General features: G+C 49.3%; 1 protein-coding gene across 2 annotated transcripts in view; it reads left to right on the top strand.

The window, feature by feature from the left end:
* NELL2 (neural EGFL like 2) overlaps positions 1–13,566 on the top strand; it is a 482,922-nt gene that overhangs the window by 249,971 nt on the left and 219,385 nt on the right. For both annotated transcript variants that reach the window (XM_062195104.1, XM_062195103.1), the window contains exon 10: positions 859–961. In XM_062195104.1, the coding sequence (XP_062051088.1) occupies positions 859–961 (103 nt within the window). The remainder of the gene's footprint in view (positions 1–858; positions 962–13,566) is intronic.

The raw sequence follows: 13,566 nt of genomic DNA, 5'->3' as shown, positions 1-13,566 counted from the left end.
CAGAGAAAAGATCAGAGCGAGTGTAGTTTTGAGCTCTTAAGTGCCATGTGCACAGCAGCCGCCAGAGATGGTATTCTGGAAGGAAGTCAGAGATCTTTGTGCACTAGCCTTCAACACGTTGTCCCAAGTGCATCCACTGCTCTGACACCCGTAGTACGTGCACATGCAAGGGTCACAGTGGTGGGAAATCAGCGCCTGTGGACTCTGTGCTCTTTATTTATGCACACCTATGCTCCTGCACACATTGCAGCCCTAACAGTGGGGCCTTCCCACGCTTGCAGCACGGTGACCAGAAACAGAATTGAGTAGGAGGCCGACTGCCTTGCAGGGAGGTCAGTGAGGCGAGGCAAACACCTGAGCAGCAGCGGGGTCGGGTTCCTGGTATCGCCGCCGGCCGTGGCGTGGCCTCTCCTCTGTGGATTGTGAGCATGGCATCCCCTGGAGTGGTGACCTGCCCTTGCTTGCTCAAACGTGCTAGGGATTCTGGGTCCTGGGAGTGGGGCTTCCCGGAAGGTAGCAGCTAGAAACCCCGGGCTGTGGGGGCTCGTTTTGTGAGTGCTCTGAGCATCGCCACTATTCCCCATTGAGGTCGTGCCCTTCCCTTCCACTTGCCGGGAGATGGGGGCTTGCTCTCTGGGGCAGTTGCTGGACAGAGGAGGAGCCCCTCCTGCTGCTGGAGTCCAAGGTATTTTCCTGTGGGTGTCCATGCTTTGGGCTTCCTGGGTAGCAACTGAAGATAGCAATGGGCTTCGTGACATTGTTTGGACAGAGTTTGAAAGTTAAGAAAACATTTCAAAGTCAACTGGGTGCTGAACTCCAACTTGGGAATTCCTTAAATCCTGTTTTTCTTCCTTTTAGAATGGAACTGTCCAGTGTGAAACCCTGGCCTGCCCGGTGCCTGAGTGCCCGCTGAAGTCAGCTCCGGCGTACGTGGACGGCAGGTGCTGTAAGGAGTGCAAATGTGAGCACAGCTTCTGTGATGCGCACTTTTTCTTGCTCTACTAAAGCTTTCCTTTAGTAAATGCTCACCTAAGGTTGGTGGAATGTGCACAGCTACACAGCTTCCAGAACTGGTGGAGAGGATGACCACCAGCTCTGTGCTGGTTGATTCCGCTCTGACTGCTGCTCTTCTGCTGAAGTCGAGGGGTCTGTACCGTGACGCAGCAGGAGAGGCCCATGGGGCTTTCATCCGCGCACTGCTCGATGCAGGCACCTCCCAGAGAGGTCAGGCTCATCCAGGAACTCTGAGATAGAGTGCCTTCCGCTGGCAGGCGATTGCTCCCTTAGCCCCAGAGGAGAGGCCACGTTGTTCGAGAGTCAGTTGGTGGAGACAGACAAGGAGGTTCACCCCGCTGCCCACCTGTTCCCGTTGGTGGCATGCAGCTCACCTCAGGTCACCTGTGCCTCTCCGTGGAGGGGTTCTGGGTCACCCATTACAAACAAATCCTTTCACCTAAGCTGCTAATCTCTTAACAGACTTGACTTAAATCCTTGTGAAAAGCAGTTAATAGTAGCTAGTAGCTGCTTTTGTACAAAGAAGTAGTGAGGCATATGAACAGTGTTCCTAAAATGCTTATGGAATACACAGAGCTGTGGTCATATGGATATACTGGGTCTCCCAAGAGATCATGGGAAGTGTTTATGATCAAAAAAGTATGCACAAATTTTTTTAAAAAAATTGTACCAGCAAACCTTGTTCTTCAATTAGGCTTTTCCATGAACTTTGTGAAGCACCATCGTGTCCTCATGATAATGGTTTAAAGAGACAGGATTGGGGTGGTTGGAGAGCAGAGGGCAGGAGGGAGAGATGGGGATGGAGGGAGGCCGAGAGGTGAGAGGGTGAGATGGGGGAGAGAGTTGGGGGTGCAGAGGGAGAGAGAATTGGTGTCCTTGCCTGGGGTTTGTGTGTGAGCCCCATTCCTTTACCATTGGATTCCATGCTGTGCGTGGGGCTGCTGCTGCTGTCATCAGACAGGGATCAGGAGGCCCCTTAACACAGGGTGTAGATCGGGTTCCCTCATGGAAGCCGGTGCACTTCATGAGAGTGTGTTAGCCTTGCCAGGCGGACTGGGCAGGACCAGAAGGAGGGAATGCAGTGGCCCTGTGGCTGCCGCTAGCTTGCTGAGCAAATGCTCACCTAAATGTTCCCCTTGCTGAGGAGCAATCGGAGTCCTCCCATGGACTTTGCTTAGTAACTGCAAGCTTGTGGGGATGGTCTGTGGTTCTGTAGGTATTTGGAGGAGCAAGAAAAAGGGCATAAGATATAGGCAGGGCTTTATGGTCACAACACTAGGGAGGCAGCCCCTGTGTTACCTGTGAATATGACAGATGGGCACTGGATGATACCAGCTGTGTTAGACACAGGGTGGCTGAAGCGATGGATGCTCCTGATGGTGCAGTAGTTGCAAGTGGTGCGTTTGCGGTTCTGATGTCTGCACTGTTCACTCAGACCCCAGCTGGTGATCTTCGCGGAGTGTTGATGGCAGACTGTGGTACTGAGGATGAGAAACCAACCGTGTTTGCCTCAGAGTTAAACAGTTAAAGTTAGGTGTATGAAATCTGGGTGAACCACAGCATCACCCAACAAAATCACAGATAGTGAGTCGGAGTCTCATTTCATGTGGATGGAGATGGCGGGACGGGGTGACTAGGCGTATCTAGTACCTGCTGGCCCGGTAATGTGATGGCTGCTCGGACTGAGGTGGTGCTTCTGCCCACGGGAGGTGCCTCTGTGGGCCTCATCTGATCTCTTCAACCCTTCTCTAAGTAGAGCCTTTGTGTGACCTGCCCGGGGGAATACTGTGCACCCCAGTGCACCCCAAGTCCCACAGGGGCTCCCACTGAGCGTCCTGTGCTACGTTCATCCCCGTGATCCCACAGTGGCCTCTGTCCTTGCAGCAAAGCCCACCAGAGGCACCTGGAGACAGCCAGCCAGCAGCACACTGCCCCTGGTGGCTCTTCTGCTCACTTCCAGCCTCCAATTCGTGTAATTTACCTCTGTCTCAGGTGCTCTGCAAACAGCCAAAGCACAGATTCAAGACACATCTAGAAAACCAAGTACAGACATCCTAGGTGACTGTCACCCTGATGTAGAATGGGCTCAAGGAATTACAGCAAGTCTTAGCCCAGGTTAGAAAGCAACAAAGAATTGTCAGAAAATAATTAACTGATGCCTCGGAAGTCGTTAATGACAGTCACTGAGGTTGAAACGATTTTAAAGTGTTCCGTCCTCATTTATTTTCTTTTGCTAGATTGTAGATTTGGGGTTGTACACAGGGCTGCGCCTCACACACAAGTCTTTAGCAGTTCTGCCCTGATGTTCTGATGCCCTTTGTGATAAATGTTCGGGCATAATGGGTTAGGCCACTGCCTGTGATGCTAGCATCCCATGTGGGTTCCCATTGGAGGCTCAGCTGTTTCACTTTGGATCCAGCTTCCCGCTAATGTACCTGGGAGGGCAGTGGAAGGTGACCTGAGTTCTTGGACCCCTGCTGTCCATGTAGAGGACCTGGGTGGAGTTCCAGGCTCCTGGTTTCAGCCTAGCCGTTGCAGTCATTTGGGGAGTAAAGCAGCAGATGGAATATCTTTCTTTATGTTTCTCACTCTCTATTTGTAATTGTGCCTTTCATATAGTTTTTTAAATGGCAAATGGCCTCTCATTACTAGAGAGATGAGAAGACAGGTGGGTGCGACATCAGGACTGACTGGAGCCTGCCCAGCAGCAGTAGCGTTAGAGGTCTTTTCTCAGGGAAGCCCGGTTCACGTGGATAAGTTGATATTGCCCATCTTCTGATTACGCAGCACCAGAGTTTCAGTAGATGACACAGGTGATATTTTGTTAAGCTCTGTGTTGATGGGACATCAGGTCACTTTAAGCTTAGGTTAAAAAGCCCTTTCGGTATAGATGAAATGGGCTTACCCTCGTGTCTGGGGGTTGGGATTGGGCAGCACAGGTTCCTACCTGTGCCACTTTGTTCCTCACAGCCTCAGGTCCATCATCTGCACCAGTCACATTGACTCTGCAGGGCTTGCATGAGGACTGAACAAGTAACAGATGTAAAGAGCTTAGAAAGATACTACTTCCTACTGCTCTTACTCAAAGAGCTGTCCGGGTTTCCATCGATAAACAATGTCAGAGCTCTCTGGGGCCTCAGAACACCCTTTGCTGTGGGTGAGGTCAGGTTCTATGCCCCTGTTTAGAAAGGACTCAAAGGAGGGGCTTTTTGAAGGTCTGACAGCTTATCTCTGTCAGGCAGCTCAGAGTGCCCACACCGTCCTCCCCCTTGCAGTTGTAGGCACCTCTCAGTCCTGGTTGACCCTCGGAGCCAGTGTCCTTTCTATCAGGTCTTTTTGTGTAGGTCTGGTTTCCATCACTCAGTCTTTCTGAGATCTGTGGTTGTTTGATTCAGGTCAGCCATGTGGATGAAGGTCACTCTTCTGCCGTGTGTCATATGTAAACACGTGGATGTGGGTCATTTTGTACATGTGGATGAAGACACTTTCCCTCACGGCTGTTTGTCTCTCATCTGTAAACAAGTGGATGCAGGTCACTCTCTCATGGCTGTGTGTGTCATATGTAAACACGTGGATGCAGGGCTCTCGCTTAATGCTGTGTGTGTCTCATATGTAAAGGTGAGCGCTCAGCTCACTGTCATGACTGTGTGTGTCTCATGTAAACACGTGGATACAGGTTACTCAATGCTGTGTTGTCTCATATGTAAAGACATGCACTCAGCTCACTGTCATGGCTGTGTGTGTATAGTGTAAACACGTGGATGTAGGTTACTCAGTGCTGTGTGTGTCTCGTGTAAAGGCGTGACCTCAGCTCACTGTCATGGCTGCGTGTGTCTCATGTAAACACGTGGATGCAGGTCACTCAATGCTGTGTTGTCTCATATGTAAAGGCAGGCACTCAGCTCACTGTCATGACTTGTGTGTCTTGGCTAAATGTGTGCACTCAGCTCACTGTCATGGCTGTGTGTGTATAGTGTAAACACATGGATGCAGGTCACTCACCCAGTGCTGTGTGTGTCTCGTGTAAAGGCGTGTACTCAGCTCACTGTCATGGCTGTGTGTGTATAGTGTAAACACATGGATGCAGGTCACTCACCCAATGCTGTGTGTGTCTCATATATAAAGGCATGTACTCAGCTCACTCATGGCTGTGTGTGTCTCATGTAAACATGTGGATGCAGGTTACTCAGTGCTGTGTGTGTCTCGTGTAAAGGCGTGACCTCAGCTCACTGTCATGGCTGTGTGTGTATAGTGTAAACACGTGGATGCAGGTCACTCACCCAATGCTGTGTGTGTCTCGTGTAAAGGCGTGACCTCAGCTCACTCTCATGGCTGCGTGTGTCTCATGTAAACACGTGGATGCAGGTCACTCACCCAATGCTGTGTGTGTCTCGTGTAAAGGCGTGACCGCAGCTCACTGTCATGGCTGTGTGTGTATAGTGTAAACACATGGATGCAGGTCACTCATCCAATGCTGTGTGTGTCTCGTGTAAAGGCGTGACCTCAGCTCACTGTCATGGCTGTGTGTGTATAGTGTAAACACATGGATGTAGGTCACTCAGTGCTGTGTGTGTCTCGTGTAAAGGCGTGTACTCAGCTCACTGTCATGGCTGTGTGTGTATAGTGTAAACATGTGGATGCAGGTCACTCACCCAGTGCTGTGTGTGTCTCGTGTAAAGGCGTGTACTCAGCTCACTCTCATGGCTGTGTGTGTATAGTGTAAACACGTGGATGCAGGTCACTCACCCAATGCTGTGCGTGTCTCATATATAAAGGCATGTACTCAGCTCACTCTCATGGCTGTGTGTGTCTCATGTAAACATGTGGATGCAGGTTACTCAGTGCTGTGTGTGTCTCGTGTAAAGGCATGACCTCAGCTCACTCTCATGGCTGCGTGTGTCTCATGTAAACACGTGGATGCAGGTCACTCACCCAATGCTGTGTGTGTCTCGTGTAAAGGCGTGACCGCAGCTCACTGTCATGGCTGTGTGTGTATAGTGTAAACACATGGATGCAGGTCACTCATCCAATGCTGTGTGTGTCTCGTGTAAAGGCGTGACCTCAGCTCACTGTCATGGCTGTGTGTGTATAGTGTAAACACGTGGATGTAGGTCACTCAGTGCTGTGTGTGTCTCGTGTAAAGGCGTGTACTCAGCTCACTCTCATGGCTGCGTGTGTCTCATGTAAACACGTGGATGCAGGTCACTCACCCAATGCTGTGTGTGTCTCGTGTAAAGGCGTGACCGCAGCTCACTGTCATGGCTGTGTGTGTATAGTGTAAACACATGGATGCAGGTCACTCATCCAATGCTGTGTGTGTCTCGTGTAAAGGCGTGACCGCAGCTCACTGTCATGGCTGTGTGTGTATAGTGTAAACACATGGATGCAGGTCACTCACCCAATGCTGTGTGTGTCTCATATATAAAGGCATGTACTCAGCTCACTCTCATGGCTGTGTGTGTCTCATGTAAACACATGGATACAGGTTACTCAATGCTGTGTTGTCTCATATGTAAAGACATGCACTCAGCTCACTGTCATGGCTGTGTGTGTATAGTGTAAACACGTGGATGTAAGTTACTCAGTGCTGTGTGTGTCTCGTGTAAAGGCGTGACCTCAGCTCACTCATGGCTGTGTGTGTCTCATGGAAACACGTGGATGCAGGTCACTCAGCCAATGCTGTGTGTGTCTCGTATAAAGGCATGACTTCAGCTCACTCTCATTACTGTGCATGTCTCATTTGAGTTCTGGAGCCTCATCAGCCTGTTGGTGAAGGGCAGTTTGGGCTATAAACATACCCTTGTGCAAACCCTCTTTACACCACCTTGACCTTGAGTGTCCCTTTGTGTTTCTGGTAGTTGTAGACCTAAGGGTGGACATGTTTGTCCTCTAGGCAAAGCTGTGGAACTCCATTGCCAAACTGGCCAGTTCTCCCTGGCATGCCACTGGTTTCTTCATCTCCCTAGTGATGCGTGGAAATGCCAGCTGCTCACAGCTTTCACTGATGCCGGGGGTTTTGGGCCGTTGTAATGGTAGCCGTCCCACTAAATGATATTGGCACCTGATCATGTGCCATGCAATGACTATTGCTGATGGGCAGCTTCTGTACGTTCATGGACTGCTTTCATTGACTTCAAGTAGCCGGTGTACATAGAGAGGTTTCTTTTTTGCAAGAGCTGGTCGTTTGGGTGTTTCTAAGTTTTCTATTTGTGCATTTTGTTTGCACACCAAACTGAATGATTCTGGCTGTGTTACTCAAAGTGCATTGCAAAGTAGGAGTGGAGATTAAATTACTGACTGTCAAATATTTGGGCATTTATAAAAGGGGATGGTAATCTAATAAGGCCAATTCAGAGACTTTGGAGCAAAACTCTATGGACTGTAATTCACCAGGATTCTCTTTGTTCTGAAAAAGGGGTAGGGTGTAGTTTATTTAGGCTATGGTGCAAAGGAGCCAACAGATGCAGCTGTCTGTGGAGTGGTGCTGGGAGCCAGGGATGTGTGCAGAGCTCGCTTGTACACGACTGTCATGTGGTTGGCCTCATAGGGACACACGCACTGCCTGGCCAGTGCTGATCCAGCACAATCGTGAAAAGGTAGAAATAGCAACCAGAAATGGGATATTGTTCTGCATGTGCTGTGCCACGTTTTTAGAGTATTTCTGGCAAGTATGTGTTCAGTAACGAATGATCACATCCCAGCAAACAATGGAACAAAGTGAAGCCAGCGTTGTCTCTTTAAATCCTGTGTTCAGCCTCTGTCTGGATTCAGTCTTTTCTCACTAAAATAACTTTAATTTAGTATTTCATATGATACTGTGTATATCATAGATGGGATGCTTTTCTAATTCCATAGGTATGTATAAAAAACAGGCAGGGAGACAGTGCATTTGTGCATTGCCTTTTTAAGATAATGAGCTTATAATAGGTAGTATTTTCACAAAAGACAAATAGCTAGGTTTTATTAAAGTGATATTTCATCAAGATAAGCTGTAGGCTTCCTAAATGCTATCATCAGTTTTGTGCTGATATTTTTTCATTAAACTCTTTGAAAAAGCATTAGGCACACTGCTGCCTTTTAGATGTTTAAAAACTGATAGACGAGAGATTAGTGCAAAAATACTGAACTGGCAACGTGTTAACAAAGAAGAATAACTATACTAACAATTTTGCCTTCAGATTAATTGCCGTGAGACACTCGGGTGTCTCGTAGTGATCTTTGGAGAAATGAGACCCACTGCAATCAGGAGCAGAGTTAGGATGCCAGGAGGAGGAGGAGGAGCAGAGGGCAGGGGACCCCAATGTCACTGAGGCTGTGTGGCCATGCCCTGAGCCACGCCTCCGCAGTGGGAGCTCTGTACTCCTACTGTGGGGTTTTAAGTGTTAGGTGTGCGTGTTAATGGCCAAACCATAGGGACGGATGAGAAGACGTTCCCGGGCCTCCGAGTTCTTCCTCCCCAGGCCTCTGGCCCCGTCTCCTTTCAGTTGAGTCTTGGTGCCTGCACTTACCTGGGCCTAGGCAGGCCTCTGTGTCATGTGAAGATGGTGTGCATGGCGAGACCTTTTCGTACCCAGTCAGCGCTGCTGCCTGTCACTGCACCGTGCCGCTCAGTGTCGCTGGGCTTCTTGTCTCTAAGACAGTGTCGTGGTGGTGTCTTTGTTGTTTATCCTCTCCTGTGAGACAGTATTGTGGGGTGCCGTGCACACAGAGCTGTGTGGACGAGCCGAGGTTGCTGCTTGGCCACCCAGCACTTGAGGTACTGGCAGCTCTTGCCAGGGTGGTCTCCCTGGCATGACGGAGTGCTGGTGGGCACCATGGAGGGAGCCTGAGAACCCTCCTGGCCTCCCACTTCCGCTCTGGCGCTTTCTGGGGTACCCTGTTTTCCTTAGGCAGCCCTGACAAGGCACTGGACTCCCAGGGGATGGATGCTCACACTTGTCCCACCGCACACGGCGTTGTCTGGTGAGCTCCTGTAAGGTGCTGTTGAGATTGCCTCTGTTCTGCGTTGCCGGCGCAGTCCACGGGTGGCCTGAGAATACACTGAGCGCATTTTTCCTACCGTGGAAGGATGAGGCCCTGCTTTGTCCACAGTGGTGGAGGGCACTTAGCTTCTGGGTTTTCACCCTGAAATGTAATTTCTCTTCATTATTAAAATCCTTGAATAAGTGTATTTTGTGGGTTTTAATGTTTTTCATGCCCCATTAGCTTTTCTCAAGAGAATTTCTCAGCTCATATAATGACGTTGCTTAAATGGCCTCAGTCTCTTCAGGAGAAAGCTCTATGCAAATCTTCCGGAAATAATAATTGGATCAAACTGTCGAGCGCAGTTCTAGGGGACTGAAAATGGGACTTGGAGTGCTCAGGAGGCTGGTGCTCCTTGGTGGTCACGCAAGGCTTTGAGACAGGTAGAGGGATTCAGAGTGCACCATGCAAAGCTGTGGTGATGTGGCTTTCACTCAGATGAGACCCACCATAAGACAGGAGAGAACTACTTACCTTTGCAGAGCATGAAGCTCCCTATCACAGCGTTGTTGCGTAATTGTTTCAAAAATGAGCTTATTTTGTTCTCAATAGAGATCTCAGAAAACAGCATTTTGAAATCAGAATGGGAAAGAATAAGATATGTGCAATTTAAAGCATCTTAGAAGTTGATTTTGGCAATTACGTGCCAAGTAGTTACTTGGGAAGACTGAGTGCATGATATAGTTAAGTAGGCAAGATCAAGGGCAAGATGGCTCGGCTGCTCTGGACTCCCCACTGCAGACCTTCAGGTCCGTGTGTGGCTGCTGGCTGTCTCCCTGTACTTTCAGATTGTATGAAATGGTCCTGGTTTGAGATTAGTGAGGAGAACCTAATGGTAAAGGGCTCAGTGTGAGGAGGTGCTAGGGAGAGGTGGCTGTGACAGACAGCAATCCAGGCCCGTATCTTTTCACACAGAAATCAGCCCCAAGTTCAGATAATTTAAGGGGACGGGCAGTCAGTGAAGTGGTTAAGACCCTGGGGCGTCTGCATCCCGCATTGGCATCCCTGGGTTTGAGTCCTGGCTCTGCTCTGATTCCAACTGCCTGTTAATGCAGCCGGGGAGGCAGCAGCTGATGGCTCGGGTACTTGGGTCCCTGCCACCCATGTAGGAAACTCAGATGAAATTCCAGACTTCTGGCTTTGGGCTGGCCCAGCTTTAGATGTTACAAGCATTTATGAGAGTGAACCAGCAGGTGGAATATCTATGTATACATCTGTCTCTTTGCCTTTTGCATAAATAAAAATTAAACAGCAGTATTTAGGTCTGAAACACACACATGGGGTCATTTGTTCCTGGACTTGGTGCTGATCTGAATGGAGCTGCCTGCCCCCACGTGCCAGGCACACCCTGGAAACACCTTGCCCCTGGTGGCGGCAACCCTCATCTCACCTCCTCCGGCCTGGGTGCTGGGATGCTATGTGAGGGTCATGCCTACATGGTCTCCATGCATTGACTAAGCCCTAGGCAACACTGGAATTTTAAGATTTGAGGCTCCGACCTGGGGCTCTGGGTGTACTCCATTTATACTGGGGGCATACACCGATGCCCTTGCTTGTAAACCTCATTTCAAGTGACAAAGAGAAATCTGTCTCACTGGCACCGTGAAGCGAAGCCAGTGACTCAGGAAGCATCTGAGGGCTCATAGCATGACACATAATCCGTGGATTCGATATTTATGATGCAAACGGCCTGCCGGTGACCTCTGTGATTCACGGCACACACACTGTGATTTTGCTGAGGCCTGATTTTCAGCAGGCGAATGTAAGACCTGTAACAGGGAAAATCCCTTGGCTCAGTGCTTCTCCAGATTCCGTGGGGATCAATCTTGTTGAAGTAGAAATTTTTATTCAGACTTCTGTTTCTACCTGCCTCCTTCCGCTGGCACACAGGACGCTGTGATGAGCAGAGACTCAGCCCACAGTCGCAGACAGGCAGCGGGTCTCAGGATACACATTTTATGATTTCAGTTTTACAAATATTTTCAGAGCCTGAGAGGTAACATGAGCCACATCTAGCACCTCCTAAGGGTGCCCGGTTGACAGAGGGACTGACGCTGGGGGCAGTTGGTCCACTCGCCAGGGGGAACACAGCTGTAAATGTGCTGCATCTCACTTTGGGGTCTGTGCTGTGTCGCAGGCCTGACTGAAGTCCTAGAATGCATGGGGAGGAGTGGAAGACCCAGCAAGGGCCACGTGTGCGAAGAGTGGTTGTGGACTTCACAGACGCAGCTTCCTAACATCATTTCTGTGCGACCTGAGAGAGGAGAGCTAAATTACAGTCTTGAAGTATTCATGGTTAGAGTGAGGTGGCCAGACCTACTATAGGAAGCGTGGACTAGATGTTGATTCTGTGAGTTATTGAAAATAAATTTCAAAGGTTGAGTTTTGTTTTGGTAAAGAAAGAACAGGGAGGGGCTGGTGCTGTGGCATAGCCGGTAAAGCTGCTGCCTATGGTACTGGCATCCCATATGGGCACCGGTTTGTGTCCCAGCTGCTCCACTTCCGATCCAGCTCTCTGCTGCGGCCTAGGAAAGCAGTAGAACATGGCCCAAGTGCTTGGGCCCCCGTACCCGCATGGGAGACCCAGAGGAAGCTCCTGGCTCTGGGCTTTGGGTGGGCGCAGCTCCTGCTGTTGCGGCCATCTGGGGAGTGAACCAGCGATGGAAGACCTCTCTGTCTCTCTGTGCCTCTCCTTCTCTCTCTGTGTAACTCTGAGTGTCAAATAAATAAATAAATCTTAAAAAAAGAACGGGGAAAATCTACTACATTAAATATTAAAAGTGTTGAGGTAAAAAGTTCTAGACCTACCTGGATCATTAACAACTGGAATTTTTCAGTCTGTTGTCATGTAGAATTCTTTTTTGGTTCTAAAACATTTATTCTAATTCTATTATCATTTTATTAGAAGAGATCTCCTTCTAAGTTCTTGTGGGAAAATTTCATCAGTCTGATTTCCCAAGCCTGACTTCATTTTCATTTTATTTGAACAGGAGAGATGGAAAGGGGGAAAGAGAGAGAGAGAAAGAGAGAGATCCTCTGTCCGCTGGTTCATTCCTGAAACACCCACAATGGCCAGGGCTGGGCCACGTTGAAGCTAGGACCATGCACTCAATCCAGGTCTCCCATGTGAGTGGCAGGGACCAAGTAATTGAACAGTCACCTGTTGTCTCCCAGAGTGCACATCACAGGAAGCTGGAAGTGGGAGCAGAGCCAGGTTTATCTCAGACCCTACAGTGTGGATATGGAACACCATGTTCCAGTGGTGCCTGTGCTACACCAAATGCTTGCCCTGGGTTCCTTAGGCCTTTAATAGCTTTCTTTTTTTTTTTTTTTTTTTTTTTTTTTGACAGGCAGAGTGGATAGTGAGAGAGAGAGACAGAGAGAAAGGTCTTCCTTTTTGCCATTGGTTCACCCTCCAATGGCCGCTGCGGCTGGTGCATCGTGCTGATCTGAAGCCAGGAGCCAGGTGCTTCTCCTGGTTTCCCATGCAGGTGCGGGGCCCAAGGACTTGGGCCATCCTCCACTGCCTTCCCGGGCCATAGCAGAGAGCTAGGCCTTTAATAGCTTTCTGTATTCTGGATGGTTCTACTGAGATGGGTTGTACTGCTCTTGTCTGTGTTGTGACTGTCTGACCTGCACACACTGGAGCCCGTGTTTTCTTACTGTGGATCTTATAAGGAGAAGGTTAAGAAAAACAACCCAGCACGTGAAAACCTGCATTTCCCACCAGCTTCAGTTCTCTCATCTCCTTTGCCCTTGGGATCGTACTCTGAGCCACGTAGTCCTGGGAGTTATTTCACAGCTGGTGGTCGAGGGGGTCCTGTGCAGAAAGGCCTTGTGATGTGCCACCGAGCGCATTCAGGTGCACATGGCACACTCCATTTTCATTCCATTTATTCAAGGCCTTGAGCCACGTTCAGGTCTTTGTAGTTTATTGTAGCATCACTTGTATGAAAGCATGAACCACGAGCCTGTGTTTTCCTGACTTGGCCTTGTTTGGGAAGTTGATCATGCTTAGAGGAAGAGAAACAAGTGTAGTGGGTAACACGCTCCTCTCAGGCTGTTTTGTGGGTATCATGTTTTTAAAATATTTATTTATTTATTTGAAAGGCAGAGTTACAGAGAGGCAGAGAGTGAGAGATAGAGGTCTTCCATCCGCTGGTTCACTCCCCAGATGACTGCAACAAACGGAGCTGCACTGATCCAAAACCAGGAGCTTCCTCCAAGTCTCCCACATGGGTGCAGGGACCCAAAGACTCGTCCCATCTTCTCTGCTTTCCCAGGCCATAGCAGAGAGCTGGATCGGAAGTGGAGCAACTGGGACTTGAACCTGGCAGTGCTGTAGGTGGCAGCCCCACCCACTGCACCACAATGCCTTTCCAAGCTATCGTGTTTTGAAAGCAGTAAAGAAAGAACTTTGCTGACCATCAGTGAAGACATCTCACAGCAAAGAGTCTGAAGAAACAATTCCTATGCTTTCCTATGACCTACCTACCTCCTCCATCAAGCCTTGTGTCACGTTAAGGTTGC

The sequence above is a fragment of the Lepus europaeus genome, chromosome 6 (genome assembly GCF_033115175.1).
Source record: "Lepus europaeus isolate LE1 chromosome 6, mLepTim1.pri, whole genome shotgun sequence".
NCBI classification, from domain to species: domain Eukaryota; kingdom Metazoa; phylum Chordata; class Mammalia; order Lagomorpha; family Leporidae; genus Lepus; species Lepus europaeus.
Note: the sequence above shows the minus strand (reverse complement) of the source record. Positions and strands in the feature narration are given on the sequence as shown.